A 25495-nucleotide genomic window follows, 5' to 3' on the forward strand; every position below is an offset into this window, starting at 1 on the left:
GGACAGTTTCTTCAGATTGCTCTTAGAGGCCAGATGAATGTGTGATTATCAGGGACATCCCCCTCAATAACTTGAGACAAAGAACGAGGAAGAAGAGATAATAAGTGGAGCACTTTGTTCTGTGCCCTTTTATTGGCACCCAGATGCAAGTATGTGCTATGTGTGTTGCTGAGAAGTGTAGGGAGCAAAGAAATGGTGGGAGGGAGGGCTGGGGGGAGCTAAAGAATGTGATAGGCCCTAAACATAGACTGCATTCAAGTTTCATGGTATGCTAGGCCCTAATTGAGAACAAAGGCTTAGGAGTAATGTACCCTAACACTTTTCATCTAGATCAAAGATTCTCAGCCAGAGTGCCATAGCATCCTGGGTTGCAAAGAGTCCCTTTCAAGGGTGCTGAGGCACAGGTGCTGTGACCAACTGAAACTGCTCTCATGCCTCATTTTCTAGTAGTTGGGGGGGGGAGGGGAGGTGCTTCTGCCTGCATTAGGTTTATCTGCCCCTTCCTGCTGCAGCCACTTCCCAGTGCCACCCTGCACAGGCCCCCTGGAAATGTTTCTAAATTCAGAATAGTTATGAAGGTAAAAAAGGTTGAGAACCACTGACCTAGACCGTGGTCTGGGTGGACACCACTGTTAACATTTTGGAATGAGGTGGGGAGGAGTGGGGAGGGGGACTGATTTTTTTTCTTTTCTTTTTTTTTTTTTGTATGGTTGTTTTCCTCCTGAAGGTCCTGCAGGTACTCTTGGGTTCCTGAAGCATATATAAAATATACTGTTGTAGACTGAAGCATCCCACTGTACCCCAGCCCAAGTGTCCAACCCTTTTGTCTTCCAACTCAATGTGGAGATCAGTTCTGTAGTTTGATCCCTTGCAACTTTCAGGGACAGCTCTGCCTGTTTCTACTCTCTCAGGTCAGGCCTGGGTGGAGTGTTAGGGGCATCTATGGAGCACAAGAGAAAGAAAACATTTTGGCATTTTGGGGAGAATGGAAGCTCTGTTTTGATTGGTTCTAACCCCTGGCAAAGTGAAGAGAGAAAGAACCAGCAGCATACCTATAGGCTGGGGAACTCCCTTCTCACCAGCACAGAGGCAGAAAGGGATCTTGAAGTCATTATTGATTTCAAGATGAACTTGGGCTGCCAATGTGAGTACGCAGTCAGTAAGGCCAACTGCACCTTGTTATGCATCCACAGATGCATCACAGGTAGGTCCAAGGAGGTGATCCTCTCCCTCTATGCAACTCTGGTCAGGCCGCAGTTGGAGTACTGCGTCCAGTTCTGGGTGCTGCACTTCAGGAGGGATGTGGACAGCATTGAGAGGGTCCAGAGGAGGGCCACTCACATAGTCAGGGGGCAGCAGGGCAGGCCCTATGAGGAGAGGCCTGTTCAGCCTCCACAAGAGAAGGCTGAGAGGGGATCTGGTGGCCATCTATAAACTTACTGGCGGGGACCAGCGGGGAATGGGAGAGTCTCTGTTCCCCCGAACACTACCCAGAGTAACAAGGAATAACAGCCACAAGTTGATTGAGAGTAGGTTCAGGCTAGACATCAGGAGGTGCTACTTCACAGTCAGGATGGCCAGGATCTGGAACCAGCTTCCAAGGGAAGTGGTGTTGTCTCCTACCTTGAGGGGTTTTCAAAAGGAGGCTAGATAATCACTTAGCTGGGGTCATATGATCCCAGCATTCATTCCTGCCCATGGCAGGGGGTTGGACTTGATGATCTGCTCAGGTCCCTTCTGACCCTAACAACTATGAAACTATGGAACAGCATCTCTTCACCCTGACCAGGGTATAATAGGAATGGGAACAAAGAAGAATCTTGGAGTCAAGAGGGATGCACAAGATGACAGGATGACATTTCTAGAGCTGTGGCTTGGTCAGGAATTTAAAGTGAGCACACAACTCCTACAATAATAGTATGAGCCTGGATTTTTATTAATGATAAGTAGATGGGATATTCAGTCTATTCAGATGGAAAATTCCTGCTATCGCTTCAAAATAGTATATGGCTATTGAAGACAATACAAAAAATGCTGCAGGATGAGCTTTGTGGAACTATAAATCCTAATAGTTAAATCAAACATGAGATCATATATAATGCAAATTAAGTGTTAGGAATTCATCTGCTTTCCAAATAGCTGTTTAGTCCATGTTCCAATAACCAGTATTATTTGCTATTTGCAAACATTTACTTAGATAGAGTTTTGCTCATTCTAATGTTTTTGGAATGGATATGTGGATTTATATTTGGATATAGATTTGTATTTATAGTAATAATCACATTTGCTATAGGAAGAAGTGTATGTGTGTATGAGAAAGAGTATTTGCTCTTCATTATTTCTTATTCATCATATATAATAGCTGGTTACAAAAATATCAGTTATCTAATCAGGGCTAGAATAACATGGAAATCAAGTGATCATTCAGACATCACAAATAAGAAATAGTGATGGGCTTTAGTGAGCAGTTTGCAAACACCATATTTAATTTGCTTGAACTCATTCATCACAATCATTAACAGAAACCAGAAAGAAAATTAACACAAGCCAGGAAAAAATAATCACTAAGAGAAAAACAGGCTAGCTGTGTCTAACAGTATCACAGAAAGCAATGGTTGGGGGTTTATAGTACTAGACTGGCTCTGGGTCCTATTCTTGGTTCTGCCAGTGCTCTGATCAGCATAGGCAAGCTGTTTCCCTTTCATTTACATCATTCTCATTATTCCTATCTAACAGATAAGGTACATAATAATATCCTCTTCCATGAAGTACTTAAGGTGAAGTTACATGCTACACTTTTATATTAAGGGCACTTAAAACATGAGCGTCTGTATTAAAGCTTGTTAAGAGCCCTCTGAGCATCACAAAGTTATGCAACTTCAGGTGAGGGTTTACTTTGCACTGTACTACCTAGTTAGTGTTAGGGCAACTTGAATCTGCTCCACGGAGATAAAATTAACAATTTTCAGGTCTCCCATGTCCCAGGATGCACTGCTTCCAGCCCTTCCCTCCCCCAACCTGGAGCAGGGATACAGACCAGGTGTCCTGGCTCCTAGCCATGTCCATGCTTGCCAGCCCTCTAATGGCAAGTCAGAGCTGTGCAGGCAAGAAATGGTATTAATTCGAAATGTATGGTGTACCTTTAACAATGCTTAACATTCCACGCATTTAGTATAACATGTAACTTCAATGTATAACTTTGAGTTACAATGTGTAACTAAGTATAATGTGTAACTTCACCCTTAGAAATCTACACATCAAGTTAGAAAGTGCATATCCACAACTCAATGCTCAGGCTCAGAACCAGGAATGATTACAAAAAAAACCCTGTTGGCTTACATAGTAGCATTGAGATAAGATGATACTTGATAGCAATAATGTCTAACTTTATACAGCTGTGACTTGAGTTTATAGTGAGGTATTTAGCCACAATGCTACTATTTAGAAGTCTATAAACTTAGTTTATGATGATATAAATAGCAATGCTAATGGCCTTAACAGCAACACTCAACAGCATCACAGCTGTTGAGTGCCACTCTCATGCAATTTGTATTACTGTTTATATCAGTAATGTGATGTTTATATCATCACAAACCTAGCTAGGTAGTCAAAGGTACCATATACCATATAAGAAAGATGACCCACATTTTAGATGTAAAGCTAAGCCTTTACAATGATGTTTTTATGGTTAGAATTTCTCAACACATCTTGGATTCTGCTGGGAAAAGGCTCTTAATAGACTATTTGCCAATACGCAGTGGAAGAGATGACTAACATTTTACCACGTACCAACAGTACTGTGAGATACCCAGAAGCAAGTGAACCCCCCTCCCCCCACACAAAACAAACAAACAAAAAAACCCCAACAACTAACTTACGGTCTCCTTGACAGCGCACAGGACCCACAGTTATTTTAGCTTCAGATCCAGATCGGTCAATATCTCCAACCACTACTTGACTCACGGGTAGATGTTCTTTGTAAGATAAGAGACCAGTGTCTTTTCTCCTGAGTCACATAAAAAAAGAAACAATAATTGTGATATAGGTATAGGGAAATCTTTGTTCACTGTGAAAGTGGCTATTGTACAGTGACTGATAGCTAGAAGAATAAATAGTCCCAGGAAGCAATAATTCAACCAATAATTTGTTACCCTTTAAGGTCTGTCTTAAATCACAGAAGCTTGCTTAAATATCTTATTACAGTATGTACTTTTGTATAACAAATATATTCACTGTGGTGCCTATCTTCAAGAAAGGGAGGAAAGTGGATCCGGCTAACTATAGGCCCATCAGCCTGACTTCTATCCTGGGGAAGATCTTAGAAAAGTTTATTAAAGAGGCCATCCTTAATGGACTGGCTGACGCCAACATCCTTAGGGATTGCCAGCACGGCTTTGTTGTGGGTAGGTCTTGCTTGACCAATCTCATTAACTTCTATGACCACGTGACCTATCACTTGGACAAGAGAGAAGTGATTGATGTCATATATCTTGACTTCAAAAAAGCCTTTGATCTGGTATCCCATGATCACCTCTTGGTGAAACTGGCGTTTGGTCCACCACGATCTGCTGGCTGGAGAACTGGCTCCATGGTTGGACCCAGATGGTAGTAATTGACGGAAGTCAATCATCATGGTGCCCTGTGACCAGTGGGGTCCCCCAAGGCTTTGTCCTTGGACCCATACTGTTCAACATCTTCATTAATGATGTGGACATTGGAGTCAGAAGTGGACTGGCCAAGTTCGCCGATGACACCAAACTTTGGGGCAAAGCATCCACAGCAGAAGACAGGAGGGCAATCCAGGTTGACCTAGACAGGCTCAGCAAATGGGCGGATGAGAACCTGATGGTGTTTAATGCCGAAAAATGCAAGATTCTCCACTTTGGGAGGAAAAACCTGCTGTGCCTGGCTAGCACTATGGAAGAAAGAGACTTGGGGGTCATCATTGACCACAAGATGAACATGAGCCTGCAATGCGATGCTGCAGCTAATAAAGCGACCAAAACGCTGGCTTACATCCATAGATGCTTCTCAGGCAAATCCTGGGACATCATTCTCCCCTTGTACTCAGCCTTGGTGAGGCCGCAGCTGGAGTACAGCATCCAGTTTTGAGCTTCACAATTCAAAAAGGATGTGGAGAAACTTGAGAGAGTCCAGAGGAGAGCCATGTGCATGATCAGAGGTCAGGAAAACAGACCTTACAATGACAGGCTGAGAGCCATGGGGCTCTTTAGCCTGGAAAAGCGCAGGCTCAGAGGTGATCTGATGGTCACCTATAAGTTTATCCGGGTGACCACCAGTACCTGGGGGAACATTTGTTCACCAGAGCGCCCCAGGTTACGACAAGGTCGTACTGTTATAAAACTACTGTAAGACTGTTTCTGGCTAGACATAAGGAAGAATTTCTTTACTGTCCGAGCCCCCAAGGTCTGGAACAGCCTGCCATCGGAGGTGGTTCAAGCACCTATACTGAACATCTTAAAGAGCAAATTGGATGCTTATCTTGCTGGGATCCTATGACCTCAGCTGACTTCCTGCCCCTCAGGCTGGGGGCTGGACTTGTTCTTCCGAGATCCCTTCCAGCCCTAATGTCTGTGTGAAAGTCTGTGTGAAATTTCAGCTAAGAAAATCTCTCCAGAATACTTTGACTACTTTTTTCATTTTATTTCTAAAGTTTAGTAAATGTAATGCTTCTAGAGGGGACCAAATTGACTACCCCATAAAGCAAAGTCCTGTGTTTACATACAGTGGATCTCACAAGAATAGGTAGCCATAGTTTCTCCATATGTTTAGCATATCTACCTCAAGCCTTTTCATTAAGAGCACATTTAGAGAAGGGTGTACCTATTTAATCCGTGGTTGACAAATATGCCCATTTTGGAGAGGAAGGATTTCCTGTTTATGAAGAAATGGAAGGATAGCAGCAACTCATTTCACACAGGAAGCCAATCAGTAAGGCAGCTTTTAGTCACAGCCAGCCTTCACTATATTTGAACTAAATAATTTTCACTTCACTTCTGGAATTGACCACAGCCCACACCTACTCACACAACAATTCTGTGCGGATTGTTTAGCTTGCTGTTTTGCCAATACCCCCAAGAGATATTCTTTTTGGTCCCAGTTGTGACTGCGTAGTGCTCTCACACTGCGTACACCTTTCAGAAGCATTACATTTACTAAAGCTTTAGACACCAGATAAAAAGCTCAATGGAAGTGTTCTTGAGAATCTTCTTGGCTGAAATGAATGTGTTATTAGCCAAAAATACATACAGTGATAAGATATTTAAGCAAACTGATGTAATTTAAGACAGAGCTTAAAAGGGTAATGTTTTCTAAATTCCTTACAAGATAAATACTATTTTCATTGAATTAGTATTTTAGTGTCATTAATAACCAATAAGGGAATTAGGTTTACATTGACAAAAAAGTTTGATGTGTGTTAGTCCCACCTCCCTCTCACTGAAAGCATATCTTCTAAAATTGTAACCCTCAAAGCACCTGCTCTACTGATGCCTAAATTCCAAAGACATTTCCATTTTCTGCAGTGATTTTCAAAAGGTATCCACAGTTCCACCAGTGGCAACTCCTATAAGTGTCTCAGGCCATGTGCAGATGAAACAGGGGCCCTAAATTGAAGCAGTGGGTTTTTAAAAAAAAATGCTTCAAATTAGGGCCCTTTAAACCCTTGGCACACACCCACTTACCTACCTGTCTGGCCATGGGGAGGGGAAGGCAAGCTGATGGCAGACGGAGCAATCCCTGGGCTGCGGATGTCGGGGGACTGGTGCTTCCTTCTGCAGCAGCAGCAGCCGCCCCCGCCCCCAGTGGTACCTGCCCACAGGCACCTGTCTCGGGCAGTCCCAGGGGGCACCACAGCCACGGAGGAAAACACTGGGCACCCCCACAGCTGAGGCAGACAGGCAGGCTCCAGGGAAAAAAGGCAAAACCTGCCTTCCTGGGCTCCTGCCAGGCTGCCTGCACGGGCTTCCTGCAGTGCCCCTGAGCTCCATGGAGCCTGGTGCTTCAGTCTGCAGCTGTAGGGCAGCAAACTAAAATTCCCAAGTCATTTAAGGCACATTACACTGCTGAATTTGCTACAGCAGCTCGAATTACTGTGCAATACATCACTGACGTGTGCATACACTAACACCATTACAGCAGTGCAAAAGCATTTAACCCTCTTTAAAGTGTCATGCACACATGCCCCTCGTTTCATCCACACACGACTCAAGTCTTGAAAATGTTGCAATATTCAGTGCCTTGCTCATTTCTAATCACATCCAAATCCATAAATTAGGTGTTCCTCCAGGTATGCTGGCAGTGCACTTGTAACAGAAAAGGCTTCAAACAGTAGATGGTGGTACACCTCATTTTGTAACCCCCACTTGGCTTAGGAGATAGAGCACTTATCCAAGTAATGGCAGACTGAAATTCAATGTGCTCCTCTGCCTGATGGGATTCAAAACATATCTCTCACCTGGACAGTTCCTTGACAACCAGGCTGCTGGTAATTCTGAGGTAGGGAACATCCTAACCCTTCTGTTAAAGGGGCTCCACTGCTCAGAAAGGATTGTAAGATTCATTAAGTCCTAGAGACAGAGAACGACTCCTTAGCACACTGAGCCATCTCCACATGAGCAGGGGCATTTGTTTGCAGCAGCACAAATAGCACAAAAGCTGCTTGCAGCTGTGCTCTAGCCAGCTGGGGAGTGGCATCTGGAGACAGGGGAGCAGGCAGCTCAGGGCAGCCAGCTTCTCTGTCTCTACATGATGAGGCAGCCTGCACCCCAGCCAGCTGTGGAGCAGCTGGCTGCGGTGCAGTGTGCCTTGAGACTCCACTGTGGAGCCCCTGCACTGAGGCATGTAGAGATGGGAAAGCAGGCAGCCCTGGGCTGGCTGCTCCTCTGTCTTGAGCACACTGCACCTCAGCCAGCTGCTTTGCACCTGCCTCAGTGCAGGGGTTCTATGCTTCTCAGCACCCAGGGCCACCTGCTTCCCTTTCTCAAGGCACCCTGTGTCCTGGAAAAACTTCCCTGGGGAGTGGCTGGCTGGGGAACAGGGTGCTTCAGTAAGGGTGCTATGCAATGCATGGGAATGGGGGAGCAGGCAGTCCTGGGCTGCTTGTTCTCCCTTCTCCATGTCTGTTCCAGCACATGCCACTTTGGCATGCTTTGTGTCACTTTTTGTCAGGTTTTCCTTTTTGCTACTGGGAAATCTTGGTGCTGCAAATTAGTGTTTTGCCCTGGTGCTGCAAATTAATACTGCCACATATGGTTTAATGTCCAATGCATGTGGTTTGTGGCATCAAAAACTGCCCATGCCTGCACATCTGGATTCTGCCCCATTGTCTAACTACTCACCTGGTGGGTGGGGAGTGGGGAAAACTAAGTTCCAATATGTACACCTTTTATATGAAATAGTTATTGAATAAAATATTGAAGCACCTACTGGATGAAGGACTGGGACCCAGTTTCCTTCCACAAGCTGAGTGTCCCAACTGTTAGCAGGGGTGTCCAACTCAACTCCTTCCCTGGACCAGATGCAGACCATAGGGCTCCTTGCAGGATGGATCCAACCAAGAGCAAGGGGTGGCTTTGGCAAGTAGCGGTGATAGCTGTTTCCCTCCTGGTGCCTGCAGCAGTGGTAGTGGCAGCTCTGGCTCCTGCATGGTGCAAGCTGTACTGGCAGTGGCAGTAGCTCCAGCTCCCACTGTATGTTGCATGACCCATGCTAGAGCAGGAGCCACGGCTGCCACCTTGTGCCTCATATCTTTGCAGCAGTTCATAGGGTATATGGCAGTGATAGCTCTGGCTCTGGCATGGCAGTATATAGCAGTGGTGGGGCAGAGGAGGTAGGAAGCTTCAGTAGTGACAGGCAAAGTGGCTAGAGGTTGACTGGGGCTGTATCAGCCCTCACTTACCCTTCTGCCACCAATCCCCATATCCACTGGGGCTGAAAGGCCACAGATTCTATGGAAGGCCACTCCCCCTGGCCATGCACATCAACTTCCAGTGGCATATTGGTAGGCCAGTGGGTTGGATAAAGCAGCTCAATGGGACCTATATGGCTCTTGGTTTAGAGGTATTACACTGCTGAGCTAGAGAGCATAACCCCCCCTCCCTAGCCCAATGACTACTTGATCCTTTCATGGAAAGCAGAACGATGTCAAGAGGAGTGGAGGAGTGGCTCCCAACCCAGAATATAGTCTCATGGTTAGGACCTTGCACCCACATCTTCTGCAAACTGAGTGGTTGGGTGCTTTAACCCCTGAGCTATTGGATAAATGGGGACAATTTTGAAAAAAAAAGGATGACCTATGCTGTTTTTCAAATAAAAGTCATAGGTACCTAACTCCAGTAGAAGTGTCATGGCTATGAGTTTTGAATGGAAAGGGATGTCTCCCTGTAACACAGCAAAAGATGCCAAAATCCTAGAAAGGGGTGAGATTTAAGACCCTTATTCTAAGCATTTATGGTTGACTAGTTTAGATGGCTCCCTGCTCAGTGTATGGCCTGCTATGAATCCTGTTTTGAAGCACTGAACTCTCTTCTATATACTGCATAGGGAACCTAAGTGCCTAATGTACGGCTGTGGATTCCACTATGCACCTAAAAGTTAGCTGTAGCAACATTCAGTGCTGCATAGCATAAGTCCTTCTGTGGATCTAGTTCTGAGCTATATATTATTCACAGTATACAATATATATGTAGACACAATTCTACTTTTAACTTCACACTGAATACAGTAATTAACTGACTCAATTTATAGATCAGGTGTTGAAAATAAGTGCATTATAACAATCACATACTTTCTTTGAAAAGGAGGGCAATAAATCAACTAACCACATCTATCTTTCCTTGAATCCTCTTTTTCCATAAATAAACAGAGATGAAATCCAAGAGTAGCCATGCAGGAAAAAAACCACTTTTGAATATGATTCTTGTAAATATCAGTAAGATCATACTATCTTAGGTAGGAAAAAAATAGGCAAAACAATCTAGGTAAAAAGTGCTTGTCCCCCAACAAGTTAAAAGGAATATTTTCTTCTTTGTTGACAGCACCTTTCTATGTGCTCCAGTAAATCATTGACTAATAGTAACTACAGACTTTCCAACCTGTTCTTTAGAAATCAATTCCTTTGCTTGACAAGAACATGATATTAAGTATGATTTAAAACCCTGAAAAATATACTGAAGTAATATGATGCAGGGACTATAACTGTGCAATGGGATGGGCTTCTTGCCCTAAAAGTCTTTTCCATCTCTAACTTCAATGACTCTATGACGGTGTATCATTAGATTTCCATTAAGCAGGAGGCACAGCAGGGATTTACATGTTTTGCAGAAATCTGAAAGGTTCTCTATAGCACTAATATGGTGTCTCCAGTCACCATCAGCTATTGAGTCTTTCTGAAGAGATGGAAGATAAAATTTTCTTTCTAAAAAGAAAAGCAATTAAAGTAATTAAGAAAATAACTATCACATCTTAGAATGACAGCTCATTGGAACTGGTGTCTGCTCTCTGTGATGAAGAGAGTAATTAGAGATTTAATTACTACATTTTTGAGGAAGTTAAATGTTTTCTGAAAACACTGAATGACTGTTTTCCTAAATCTCTGTGTCCGTCCCCCTTCACAGCTCTCTTATATTTCTCTGAACTCTTTATTTCCTCCTTCAACAACTTCAGGAGATTTAGGTTTATTAACTAAATGTGGCCGGACATAATAGAAGCTATTAATGGCGATCAGTGAATCTGTCATAGGAGGCTGCAGTATAGAATGATGTAAATGGACAAAAGGGCTTCTCACACATATCCCTTTGAGCTCAATGAGATTTTTTTTCTGCAGATTCTCTAAGTAATAACGCTCTGCACTCACATAGGCCCTTTAATCTATAGATTTCAGAGCCCTCTGCAGAGGTGGGTAAATAAAATTATCTTGATTTTACTGCTAGGAAAGAAAGGTATAAGAAGGCCTACTGGCTTGATTTTGGTTTAAAAAAAGAGTAATTAACAAAGCTGCAAATATAATACAGATCTCCTGACTCTCAGCTAGATGTCTTTGTAATAGAAAAAATATGTAGGTTATCACTTTGCTCTTACTAAGATGTTCTGAAATTGTTTTTCTCTGTAGGATGCTACTTTCTCAAGAACAGCTTCAAATCAGAGGCAACTATTGAAAACACAGAATTCTTCAGAATGACAAAAAGAGAACTATACTGATGATGCTCCTTTTCTTTATATCCCCCCTTCAAGAAATGAGCCCCAGCTCAAAATTAGGGTGTGGGGGGTAAGGAGCTAAGAGCATTCAGCTTTTTGTCTGCAATAAATTCTTCTTCCATGGCTTTAAAAGGAATAAAGGCTATTTTCCCATTTCTCATTTACTAACTTTACTGGCATTTATGTTCATGGTCATTCTTATTATTAGTGATTTGTTAAGAGTTATCCAGTTCCTTCCAGTAATGATTTTACTTTACTTTCTGATAGCTACTTCCTCTCCTCTAAGGAAGATGATTGGTTTTACACAAGACCTGGATTGTCCAAGTCACGGCCCATGGGGCACTTAAGACTCATGAGGAGTGAACTTGCAGGCTTCCACTTGACTGGCACTCTCCCTTCCACTCCTTCTGGTGCTGCTGGGGTCTCTGGCCTCCCATCCCTCCTGCAGAGCCCTTTGAATGTGTGCGACCTGTGTGGCAGGAAGTGGGGTGCCTTGCACAGCCCAGATGGCCCCGAGACACTCAGAAGCTGAATAACTCTGTTTTGGACAATGACACGGAGGAACTGGGTTTCATTTCCTTCCCTGCCACAGCATTGCTGCGTGACCGCTTAGGGGAATATCTACAATGGGACTTAGCACCATCAAGTATAACTTTTAGGTGGCTGGTTCAAATGGGCAATTTGAAAATTTGAGCTAGGCGGTTAAGTTCTCCGCAGAGTAAATTGGGAGCATCAGGTGCCTCGCAATGGGATTCACAGTCCACATGTAGAGAGAGGAATGCCTAAGCCAGCCAGCAGCAAACACTGAAGACAGAGGTATGTCTCAAATACTGCATCTTTTCCCTAATTATATGGCTACCTGCAACACTGTGATTGAGACTGGGATTCACAGTCAGATACCACTTCCTAGATTTAGGTGTCTAGGGGTTGCCAAGTCACTCTTTTGGTTGTGGGGTGATGGTACTTGATAAAAAGCTCACCAACCAAAGTTCTAGGTTGGTAGCAGCAGAAGACCTAGGTTCTAGGCTCATTTCAGTCTAAGTGGGTTCAAACCCACATCTTCCAGCAGAGCACCCTACCCACAGCCTGTGGGCTTGCTTATTCATTTTCCACTGAAGAGTCATTAGGAAAAGTACACTGACAGTCCCTGAGAGGAAGGACTAAAACCAGATGTTCTCCTCCCTAGGAGAATACCCTCAATACCGGGCAACTGAGCCATACTTCTTTTGCTTACTTTCTCTCTGAATCTTGGACTCTTCACTGAACAGTGGCACAGCTTCCACAGAAAGGATGGAGAGTGCCTTCACTAAGGAAAGTCTCTAGCTCCAAGACTATGTCCTAGGAAGTGGGAGATATGTAGTTCAATTTCCTCAGGCTTAGATGGGTCAAGAACCCAGCTCTCTCACTTTCTGAGGAAATGCTCTAACCATTGAGCCGGGCAGCATCTTAACCACATCCTTCTCTGGCAGTCATGACTTTGAATAGAAGTAACTATGACTTCTGTGTTTTGTGCTGTTCAGACATGTTTGGTGTACTCTAAGCATGCCAGTCAGGCCCCCTCAGGGATTTAAGTATGAGGATACACAGAGCTTGTGAATCCCAAAAGGTTTAAATATGAGATGCTCAGCTCAGAAAGCCTAGACAAGTTTGAAAGTCTTGTATTTGAAAGTTTGTCTAACTTCATCCCAACTACATAGTTCATCCAATAAAAGATATCACTCAAAGACATCTATGCCTCTCACATAATCTCTGGACCATCATGGCTACAATATAATTCTTATATTACCCAAAATATCTAAGATAAGCAAGAAACTGACTGGGATTTCAATGTACCTAAGGTCTAGAGGTACTCAACTTCTGTTTGTGAGGTGCTTGTGGTTCTTAATGGCATAGAAATCAACTTGCTGACAAAGTACAAAATGTTGCAAATCAAAGACTACATAAAATGTTTGACTTTATGATCTATAATCACAGCTAAAACACTCAACTCCCAGCTGTGATAATGCTATGGCTGGTATAAAAGATATTAGGCATAACGAGGGTGCAGAAAGTCTTTGAAGTTTCTTCCCTCCCACCCCACAAGATAATCTCCTTAAGAGAATAAAGACTAAATTCAATGTCCTACATTCCTCTTAATGGTCAAATGAAAGATGGATGAGTTTGATCAAGCCCTGAAAACACAGTATAATGTTTATATTTCTAATTTCCACACACACGCACACATGCACATACTGTATACACACACACACATTTACATATACATACACATAGGCATACACATATACATAGAGAGATAGAGTAAGTCTGCAAAGTGCTGCAGAGTCCTTCTGAAAGAATACAATATATATCACATATAGGATGCATTTCTTGTTTTCATAAGGACTAGATGACAATAAAGTCACTGGGTCCTGGATAGTCAAGCTGTGATTCAAATGTACATCTCAACACCAAAGCACATAATCATATACTTAACTTTAGGTATGTGCTTTATGTTCAGGAAATGTTTAAATTATTTACTAAATAGAAATATACTTAAGCACATGATGTGCTGAATTGGATCCTTTGTGTTAGATTTGTTTCAGTTGATTGCCATTGGTAGTTAACTGAAGACTACAAAATGTCATAGTATACAATTTCCTTGTTGCCTACCCCTTATGAGACCCAACTTTGTTAATGAGAAAGGGTCTCTGTAGTGATCTTTGAATTTCTATAATCCAGTACACAGGGGTGTCATGAAGTTTAGGTAGACTAAAAGCTTGTAAATGAGTCTCTGTGAAAAGCTTTGAGGAGGTACAGATGTGCCAAGTATTAGTGTTTGTTCTTTTCCAAAAATAGTTGGCAAGCATTTTATTTAAATTTGAAATGCTAATATAAGAGCTAACATTACAGAGAATCTAATGAACTATAGAATTTTGGCAGCATTCTTGATAATCTGGGAGCTATTTAATTGCTGATAGGGATGCTGTAATTAACAGGATTAAAAATAGGGCTAGACAACTGGGTTTGGATAAAAGAAAAATTGGCCCAAATCCTTATTCCAAACTTGCAAAAACTTTTAGAAGGCTTTGGTAAAAATCATAAACTTTTCTTGTTTTCTGTGTCTTCTACTCGTAATGCAACACACACAACGTACATTGTTAAAATCCACTCCCTGGGCTCTGCCTTTATTATGAAATCAGCTATTATACTAATAGGTAAGAACCTTCAATTTTCTTCTCAGTGGGCTGTTCTTGGGCTCTCTCATGACTCTTGTTTTCCTACCCCACCTCCTTCTTTCAACTCAGACAGATTCTAAAACCTGAGTTGAACGCATTGACCCAACCTAATGCAGTTGCTCAGGAGAATTACAGAAATGTTCTGCAGGACCACATAGCCCTAAAGACTGATACAGACTCCTAACACATTTCTAGATTCTTGCCAGCACTGGAAGCTGAACTGTCTTATTCTGTGAAATATGGTATTTTTTGTGGTATTTCTGGCCCAAAAGAAGAGGAGCAAGTACTAGAAATCTTACAAGATAGGTAGTACTTAGGAGACTTGGAGCTGAATGTTCAAGACTCAAGAGTCTGAAGATACGTACAAAACGTTGTGTGCTTATTGGAAATGAATCTCTGAATTTTGTGATGCTTGATCATTACTAATTAAAATGGCATGGATACTAGATACTTAGAACTATTCAATTCTCAAGTTTTTAACTGACCAAGCATACAAATATATTTTGCAACTACTTGTACTTTGCTTCTCTTTATTTCAGTGATACTTAGGACTCAGACCTTAAGGTACTGAAGACTGACCTCAATCCAGGAAAACTCTTGAATGCATTTTGAACTACTTTATTGACTTGGAAGTCATGGCACTTACAACATTGATGAACTCAGCCTTAGTAGCATTATTGCTATAGCTTCATATTTGCTAATGCAAGACCATGTTTTCCTGCACAATGATAAAAAATAGGATATGCCACCTACCTTCTGGACTTTTTGCTTAACTGTGCAATAATCTGTGCTTGTACTGTTTAAGTATAATGTCAACAGACCAACAGGATTTGATAAACAGATCTACAATCACACCTATCCAAGTAACATTTACTGCTAGATGCAATGAACTAGATTTTCAAATTGCCTAGCTTCCCTGTTTGCAGTTCAGCCACAGACAAATCAGAATGTATGTGCTTCTAATTGCAGCTGCAAATCATGAAGCTCAATGCAAATATAGCTTAACTTGCACCTTTATTTTTAGGGTTCATAGAATCATAGAAGTAGGGTCGGGAGGGACCTTGTAGATCTTCAAGTCCAACCCCCTGCCTGGGCAGGAGAAAAAACTCGGCTCAAAAGATCCCAGCTAGGTAGGCATCAAACCTCCACTTAAAGACCCCCAGGGTAGGAGCCAGCACCACTTCCCCTGGAAGTTAGCTGCCCTAACTGTGAAGTAGCTTTTATGGATGTCTAATCTAAACCTACTCTCCAACAACTTATGGCCATTATTCCTTGTTATGCCAGGGGGTGCTAGGGGAAACAAGGTCTCTCCCAAACCCTTCTGGTCCCCCCTAGTGAGTTTATAGACAGTTATCAGGTCCCCCCTCAGCCTTCTCTTGTGAAGGCTGAACAGGTTCAGGTCCCGCAGTCTCTCATTGTAGGGTCTGCCCTGTTGTCCCTGGATCATGCGGGTGGTCCTCCTCTGGACCCTTTCAATGTTGTCCACATCCCTCTTGAAGTGGGGCGCACAGAACTGGACACAGTACTCCAGCTGTGGCCTGACCAGCGTCGCATAGAGGGGGAGAATCACCTCCTTGTCCCTGCTAGAGATGCACCTGTGGATGCATGACAAGGTCCGGTTAGCCCTGCCAACCATGACCTCGCGTTGTTGGCCCATGTTCATCTTGGAGTCAATAATGACTCCAAGATCCCTTTCTGCTTCTGTGCTTTCAAGAAGGGCGTTTCCCATCTTATAACTGTGCTGCTGGTTATTACTGCCCCAGTGCAGCACCCTGCACTTGTCAATATTGAAGCACATCCTGTTTTTGCTAGCCCACCCCTGTAACCTATCCAAGTCTTGCTGCAGTCTTTCCCTCCCTACTAGTGTGCTCACCTCACCCCAAATTTTGGTATCATCAGTGAATTTAAAAAGGGTGCTTTTCACCCCATCGTCCAAATTGCTGACAAAGAGATTGAACAGCACGGGCCCAAGGACTGAGCACTGGGGGACTCCGCTGCCCAGTTCTCTCCAGGTCGAATATGACTCATCCACCACCAACCTCTGAGTGCGACCCTTCAGCCAATATGCAATCCATCTGACTGTGTAGGCATCAATGCCACAGTCTCCCAATTTTTTAATGAGGATGGGGTGGGAGATGGTGTCAAAGGCCTTGCTGAAGTCCAGAAAGGTTGTAAAATACCCTATGCAGATAGGGAGCCTGGTTTTTTAAAAAACATTTAATGTTTAATGTTTAAAAAACATTAGCTCTTGGAAAAATCTAACCCAGTGTAAATATTTTATATTTCTGTCCCTATATTATGTCTTTTCAACTCCATTCACTATATGATATTTTTGTTTAGTTAATTAAACCAAAGATGAAAATCTTTGGGACCACTGACTCTGCACTGGGCATACGTAAACTAATCCATACAAATTGTCTCAGCAGGAAAATAATGTATAAGTTAAGATATATTGATATAATGTCACAGGTGGGTATCCCCCATTATGGGTGTTGCTGGTAGGTGCCATAGGGTTTTGGCCCCCGTTTGAGCAGTACCTTGCCCCCCAACAATGACAGGGTGAGACCCCTAGTTTGCACCACCTACATTCTCTGATTGCTGTTCTTGTTTTTCTGCCACAACTTTGATGTTCCTCTTGGGAGATGGTTACCAGCAGGTGGTTAATGGGATCTTGTACCTGGGTTTCTTCATGGGGCTCTAACCTCCCATTAACCCCACCCTTACTGTATCCATAGCCAAGGTGGACTCCACTCTCCGCAGGCCCTGCTCATGGATGATCCTGTCTCATCCCTAGCATGCCACTTCCAAGGGTAGGTGACCTTCTGGCCGTCAGTTTCCTGGAGGCCATCCTTCATCTAGGTACCATGGCCTTTGCAACTAAACACACTCTACTCTTGGGATAACAGCAAACTTAGGAATACGATGAACAGGAAAGGCCAGTGTCCACTGATGGGTCCCTGGGATCTCATCTCCCAGATCTGCAGGCCCCATTTGAGGTGTTTTGGCTCCCTTTCATAGATTTCATAGACATCAGGGCTGGAAAGGACCTCGGGAGATCATCGAGTCCAGCCCCCTGCCCAAAGGGCAGGAAGTCAGCTGGGGTCATAGGATCCCAGCAAGACAAGCATCTAATTTACTCTTGAAGGTGTTCAATGTAGGTGCTTGAACCACCTCCACTGGCAGACTGTTCCAGACCTTGGGGGCTCGGACAGTAAAGAAATTCTTCCTTATGTCCAGCCTGAAACGGTCTTGCAGGAGTGTGTGACTGTTCAACCTCGTCATCCCTTGGGGCGCTCTGGTAAACAAACGTTCCCCCAGATCCTGGTGGTCACCCCTGATAAACTTATAGGTGGCCATCAGATCACCCCTGAGCCTACGCTTTTCTAGGCTAAAGATTCCCATGTCTCTCAGCCTATTATCGTAAGATCTGTTTTCCTGACCTCTGATCATGCGCGTGGCTCTCCTCTGGACTCTCTCAAGCTTCCCCACCTCCTTTTTGAATTGTGGAGCCCAAAACTGGACGCAGTACTCCAACTGCGGCCTCACCAAGGCCGAGTACAAGGGGAGAATGACGTCCCGGGATTTGCTCGAGAAGCAACTATGGATGCAAGCCACTCTTGATTTGTGCGCTCAGGCAGCTTCTGAACAGGCATGCCTGTGGCGGCTCCTCTGGCATACAATCCTAGTTGTTGCTTGTCATCTCCCCTGCAGTGAGTATTAGGAAGTGTCGGGGTGGGTTCTTTCTCTCCCCTTCACAATGGGATTTAGTTGCAAAGAAAATCATAGAAGTTTGCTAATAGTACAAGTCACCCCTATGTAACTCCTAAATTACTGCCCTCCAGCTCAAACAATTTAAATTAGGCAGAAGTCAGGATAGATTTGCACCTCACAGACTAACTTAATGCCAGTGCAAGTAGAAGTCATGCTTTATCTTTGAATTTGAAAATTAGCGCTGCTTCCTTCCCTTCTCCCACTATCTACCCATCGTCTGGTCTGCAAGTTGCAAAAGCTTTAAAATTATATTAGGAAATAAATTTGCCCCTTTGGACACTTCTCAAATCTCATTATAGTCCCGTAACACTAGCTCCTTTAATTAAATCCAGGTTAATTTAAATTATTATAAACATCCTTTTGAGGATTATACACTTCAATTGTAATTAGAATGAATGAATACTTGATGAGTTATACAGTATATTATTCATAAACTCAGCAATAAAATTCATAATTGTGAATGAAGTTAATAACTTGTTTTTTATTACAAAATTCACAAATCTACTGAAAACTGACAGTCTAAACTGTTTCAGCCTGCAGGGGGATGTCAGACTGAACTGGACAGTTTCAGTTCTGAGGTGAGAAGTACCTTGCCATTGGGAAGTCAAAAACTCTATGCAGAAACTTTTGAGACAGCTTTAATATTCAAAAGTGAATATACGGCTTACTGCAAAGCTGTGGAAATTCTAATGAGGCAAAGTTTGCAAGTGTTTTGTTTTGATGAGAAAACAAAACAACCCTTTCCCTCCTCCACCCACTGAAAAAACCCAGTCTCAGTGCATTTATTTACCCCTAAACAACTTCTTTTTATAATCTTTCAATTCCATCAGTAATCTAAAATTGAAACATTCATGCTTCTCTATTGACCACAAACTATAATAGGCTTATTTCCCAGTCATAGCAGCACTTACATAGGTTGCTCCAGTCTTGCTGCTTCCACTACAGTGGCGGGAATGCTAAAGCAGGAAATCCTATTTTACTTTGAGACAGCAAACCATTGGCATTCATAGAAAGACAGGGCTGCCATTAAGGTGGGATCTGCTGGTTGCGGTCAACATACTTTGAAATAGCTCTCTCTTTTGAAATGTTATAAAGTCAATCGCAATGATTGTATTTGTTTGTTAATTGTATAAGAAAAATGTGTTTTACAACCTGAGACATGCAGCAATAAGTTATAGATAGAAATTCCACAAGATCAGTCCATTCATATTACTGTATTTGTTTTATCCATTATCTGTAGACATTTAGATGGTTCACGTGGTACCCATCTAGCAGACTAAATATTCTCTCAGCAAGATTTTTTAAGGAAGCAGGATGTTCGTTGGAAGAAAAAGACTAAAGTCTGAGAAGAGCAGCTTGGAAGTTTCATTCCTTGGAGTTGTTGACAACTTAAGACAGTTTTATTTTATGTGACTGAAGGAACTAAATAAAAATAACTGACTATGGTACGACAAAATAGCAGATGGTTATATTTAATGATAATTTTGACCCATGCAAGCCTGTTGACTTCAATAAGTTTCCAGGGTTCATAAGTTGCTGCTAATTTTGGTTTAGAAGGTTTAATAAAGGGTTTAGTACCATCCATCATTTCCCCATCCTTTCACTGGCTTGCTGTACTCATTGCCTACAACACAATATCTTCTCATCTACTGCATAAATGGAAGAATCATCTGGGCCTATAATCCAGGTATTCTACTTCTTGGGCAAGTGTTGTGCCTCCTAGGCTATCAGGCAAAAGCTGGGTACCCTCACCACTGTCATTCTGTAATGAATTGCACATATGCTCCTAGCATCAAACACTTGCTAGGAATCTGGAATTCAGGTAAATGTTATGCAATGAACAGGACTGATTTGGATCACAACAGCTCTCAGGAAGGACTTTGGTGAATACATAGATGAACTGGAGCACTTATAAACATGAACAGTAATCAAAGTCTCAGTGTCTAAGAATGTATGCAGAGAAAAAATGATGTTTGATGAATCTAAGGCACTAAGCAGTTTTGCTGATGCAGGAATGGGGTCAGTCTGAATTGCTTTTTGTAACAGGTTCCTAAATTCTGCCTACATACTTTTGTTGGATAACTACAGGATTGGCATGGATCTAGCTAAGTACTACTGGTATGTATTACTTTCGACCCTTGTTGGTTTTTATTGTTTCCTTCACCCTTACCTTATGCTAAAGTAATTGTAATGACTGTTTCAGCTGTATTTGTTAATTTGTCAGGCATTCCTCATCATTATAGCTGAAGTTTGGGCCCCTTCAGTATTGTCATTGGGTTTGAATAAAACAAGTGTTTGTTAATAAGCACAAAGCCTACAGACAGTCTTTGCTTTAAAGGGATGATGGGTTCTACTCCCTGATCCCAACAACTGAACCTTCTGCCATGTCACATGTGCATGGGATTTTGGGATCAGGATGAGATATTAATTGCAGCTTACTCTAGTGCAGTGAGACCTTTGATCATGATCCTCGCTCCCTTTGTACTGAAAAGTTGAAAATCAGTTGCCCAACAACCAACTGATTTGTCAGCTGACTTTGAAACTGTACTATGGCTCAAACTGGCCCTGGTGCAGTCCCCAGAGGCAGCTGAAGATCAGCTGATAATCAATTGGATTGAGACTACACTAGGGCTTGAGCCAGCCCCACTGTGGTCCCTGGAGCCAGTGGGGACCATACCAGGGCCACTTGGATTTCTAGTATGGTCCCAGATCCAGCTAACAATCACCTGATTGTGAGCCAGCAGAAACTATGCAGGAGTTGGAGACTCCAGGGTGGTTTTGACCCTGCTAATGTTCAATTTAAGGCATGATGAAATACAGCCACAGAGATACAACACATTTTATGTGAAATATTTGTATGGCTGGTTTCCCTTTTTGTTAAGTTATTAACTGCCTGAACATGTGACCCAGTTACTAGCATTTAAGATGCTATTAACAGACTAATGGTTTCTTAAGTGTCATGTCTGCTAGGGACCAAAGTAACTTCACATGTGAAGAATATTATGGCTGGGTGTGTTGGTCTCAGTTCTTGTAATCAATCACATTCTTTCTATCCTGGGTTATTCATGGGAAACTAAGTCAAAGAGAGATCAAGCGACTTATCAGAGATGACAGATGAAGTCTGTGGCTGTGACAGACATAAATATACAGGAAGGCGGCATTTTTGCTCTAAAATATTCACAGTGTAGATGACTACAAATGGACGAAGTGTAGGAGGAAGGAATAGTTCCATGAGTTATAAATGCCAAGTAAATTATCCAATTATTTGGTCTCTACGATGGTCCAAATCAAACTTTGGATTCAACTCTGAGAAAATCTGGATGTAAAGTTTGCTGTTTCAACTAACTTATAGAATCAGAGAATAACAGAATCATAGAAAATTAGAGTTGGATGGGACCTCAGGAGGTTTTCTAGTCTGAACCCTTTCTCAAATAGGACCATTCACAACTACGGCATTCCATCCAGGGCTTTGCTGAGCTGAGTTTTCCACAACCTCTCCAGGTAACCTGTTCCAGTGCTTCACCTCCCTCCTAGTGAGACAGTTTTTCCTAATACACAAAATAAACCTCCCTTGCTGCAACTTGAGACCATTGCTCCCTGTTCTGTCATCTGCCACCACTGAGAACAGTCCATCCGCTTTGTACCCACTTTTCAGGTAGTTAAAGGCTGCTATCAAATCCCCCCTCAGTCTTCTCCTCTGCAGACTAAATAAGCCCAGTTCCTTCAGCCTCTCCTCAGAAGTCATGTGCCCCAGTTCCCTAACCATTTTCATTGCCCTCTACTGCTGGACTCCAACTTGTCTACATCCTTTTTGTAGTAAGGTGTCCAAAACTGGACATAGTACTGCAGATATGGTCTCACCAGTGCAGAAGAGAGGGGAATAATCACTTCTCTCAATCTGCTGGCAATGCTCCTACTAATGCAGCCCAGCATGCTGTTAGCTTCTCTGGCAACAAGGGCACACTGTTGCTGCATATCCACCTTATTGTCCACTGTAACTCCCAGGTCTTTTCCTGCAGAGCTGCTACTTAACCAGTTGGTCCCAAGCCTGTAATGGTGCATGGGATTCTTCTGTCCTAAGTACAAGACTTTGCACTTGTCCTTGTTGAACCTAATAAGATTTCTTTTGGCCCAATCCTTCAATTTGTTTAGGTCACTCTGAATCCTATCTCTACCCTCCAGCATATCTACTATACCTCCCAGCTTGGTTTCATCCATGAACTTGCCTAGAGTGCACTCCAACCCATCTTTCAGATCATTAATGAAGATATTGGACAAATACCAGTCCCACCAGAACTGACCCCTGGTTGATACCAGTGGTCAACTAGACATTAAGCCATTGATTACTACCTGTTGAGTCTGGCGTTCCAGCCAGCTTTCTATCCACCTTACAGTCTATTCATCCAACTCAAACTTCTTCAGTTTGCATTAAAAAATGCTGCAGGAGTCAGTATCAAATGCCTTGCTAAAGTAAAGGTATATTATGCTCACTGCTTTACCCGCGTCCACAGAGCCAGTCATCTCATCACAGAAGGCAATCAGGTTGCCCTTGGTAAATCCACGCTGAGTGTTCCTGATCACTTTTTTCTCCTCTAAATGTTTAAAAATGGATCCTTTAAAGACCTGTGTTCCATGATATTTCTGGGCATTGAGGTGAGGCTGACTGGTCTGTAGCTCCCTGGCTCCTCCTTCTTCCCTTACTTAAAGATGGGCATTATATTTGCCCTTTTCCAATCATCCAGGACCTCCCCCAAGTGTGGCTCTGCAATCACATCTTTTAAGGTTTCTTTAAAATACAATCAGCTCTCCTGACTCCTTTCCCCCTCAGACTAGCCTTCTAGGGGATCCTGCTCATCAGTTCCCTGAGGGAGTCCAAGTCTACTTTTCTGAAGTCCAAAGTCCATATTCTGCTGCTCTCCTTTCTTCCTTTTGTCAGGATCCTGAACTTGATCAACTCATGGTCACTGTTGCCCAGCTTGCCATCTACTTCTACATTCCTCACCAATTCTTCCATTTGTGAGCAGCAGGGCAAGCAGAGCATGGCCCCTATTTGGTCTGCCCAAAACTTGCACCAGGAAGCTGTCTCCAATGCTCTTCAAACACTCCCTGGGTATCCTATGCACTACTGTATTGTCCTCCCTGTAGATGACAGGGTGACTGAAGTCCTCCATGAGAATAAGGGCCTGTAATCTGGAAACTTTTGCTAGTTGTCTGAAGAAAGCCTCATCTACCTCATCCTCCTGGCCTGGTGAGCTATAGAAGACACCCACTAAGACATAACAAGACTAAGCCTTCTTGCTTTCCCCTATAACCTTAACCCAGAGACTTTCAACAGGCCTATCTCCAGTTTCATACTGGAGCTCTGAGCAATCATATGGCTCTTTTACATACAGTGCAACTCCTCCTCTTCTTCTCCCCTGCCTGTGCTTCAAGAACAGTTTGTACCCATCCATGACAGTGCTCCAGTCACCAAGTCTCTGTTATTTCAATCACATAATAGTTCTTTGACTGTGCAAGGACTTCCAGTTCTCCCTGCTTGTTTCCCAGGCTCTGTGCATTCACGTACAGACACCTGGGGTAAGTAGCTGATTGCTCTATGTCCCGGGGAACCAGAACGGGACTTACCCATGGCAGCGATGGAGCCCGAGCGGGACATCTACCACTTGTTTACACCGGTGCGACCGGAAGTCGGCATCGGTGCCGGCAAACGGACGCCAGCGATAAAAGCAGCTGCCGAGAGAGGATGGGGGAAGAACGAGCTGGGAGCTTCGCACCAGCCGAGGCAGAAGACCCTAGAGGGGAACGGGCCACGGACCCCCCGGTAGGAGGGACAGGAAGCTCCCAGGCAGGACGAGCTGCCAACCACTCAGCTCAAGGAGCAGAGAACTCCAGGGACAAGCAAACGGCTGAGTCCCCAGAGAGGACAGGGAACCCCAGTGGGGAGCCGCAGCTTACCCAGGAGGAGGGGAGGATACCAGCCATGGCCAGCTGCAGGACGATGAGTGAGGAGCGGCAGATAAGTGTCGAGGACAAGGAATCAAGCGATGGGGAATTTTGGGACTGCGAACCCGAGACATGCAGGACTTGCAGGTCCTGGGTTGGGATGCCGGTGCAGGAACGCGACGTCCCCAGAGAGGGTCGGGACCCGGAAGAGCACTGAGGAGGCGCTGTCAGGCGGAGATTGACGCCAGCCGGCTACGGCCATAGACTAAGACAGGGATTGCCCAAAGGGGGCCTGGGAAGGTCCGGGTAAGAGGCCCAGCCAGTAGGGCTGTGGGGGCCTAGCTTTCAGTTTTTCGGGTTTGTTTTCTTGTTAAAAGGGATACTCCAGCTGAGGGGTATAGCCGGGGAGCTCGGGTCAGGGACCCCGCAGTGAAACCCCGCCTTGGCTGTGACCCAGTCCCGGGTCCACCAGGACACGAGGAACCCTAAGATAAGGGTCGGTCAGATCAGTGAGGCGGTCGGCCCGTCGGTAGGAAGCCGGGTCACACATTAGAAGGGAGCACCAGAGGAGGCGTAAGGCTGGGGTGCGAGGGGTGGTGGAGCCCCACAACATGGCCGCCGAGGGATCCCGGGCTAAGGAGTGACCAGGAGCCATCCTAACTGAACCTAAACAACAAGTCGTGGCGGGCGAGATCTAGGGTGGGGAATGGACATCATAACACCTACTCCAAACCAGTAGCATTCCAGGGTGATCAGCGGCGGTCCTCCTTCCACAGGCGACTACCCATGGGGAGGACCCCCCCCACCTTCTCCCAGTCCGGGGTCACACTCTACTTTCTCAGGAAGAATGAATGAGGAGGCTTCCCCTGTTGCCCCATCCTCCTTGTGCTTCCTCCAGGTCCCTTGCTTCCCACTTACCTCACAGCTTTGTTCTCCACCCCCCTGCAAACCTAGTTTAAAGCCCTCCTCACTAGGTTAGTGAGCCTGTCTGCAAAGATGCTCTTCCCTTTCTTTGTTAGGTGGATCCCTTCTCTTCCTAGCAATCCTTCTTCTTGGAACAACATCCCATGGTCAAAGCAGCCAAATCCTTGCTGGTGACACCACCTGTGCAGCCATGCATTATCTGCAGGATGTGTCCACTCCTGCCTGGGCCCTTCCCCTTGACCGGAAGAATCAAGAACACCACCTGTGCCCCCAACCCCTTCACCCTTGCACCCAGAGTCCTGTAGTCACTCTTGATCTACTCAACGTCACCCCTGGCAGTATCATTGGTACCCACATGAATGAGCAGCATGGGTTAATATTCTCCTCAAACCTTTTATTTTCCATTATCTCCCTCTTTTGTTTAA

The 25495-nt window shown here is 44.0% G+C and overlaps 1 protein-coding gene across 1 annotated transcript in view; it reads right to left on the reverse strand.

The window, feature by feature from the left end:
* CNTNAP2 (contactin associated protein 2) overlaps positions 1 to 25495 on the reverse strand; it is a 1889175-nt gene that overhangs the window by 294739 nt on the left and 1568941 nt on the right. Inside the window, exon 15 of the mRNA XM_090049982.1 lies at positions 3879 to 4006. Coding sequence (XP_089906108.1) covers positions 3879 to 4006 — 128 coding nt within the window. The remainder of the gene's footprint in view (positions 1 to 3878; positions 4007 to 25495) is intronic.

Source organism: Crocodylus siamensis, chromosome 5 (assembly GCF_052110815.1).
Source record: "Crocodylus siamensis isolate JL-2025a chromosome 5, ASM5211081v1, whole genome shotgun sequence".
In the NCBI taxonomy this organism is placed as follows: domain Eukaryota; kingdom Metazoa; phylum Chordata; order Crocodylia; family Crocodylidae; genus Crocodylus; species Crocodylus siamensis.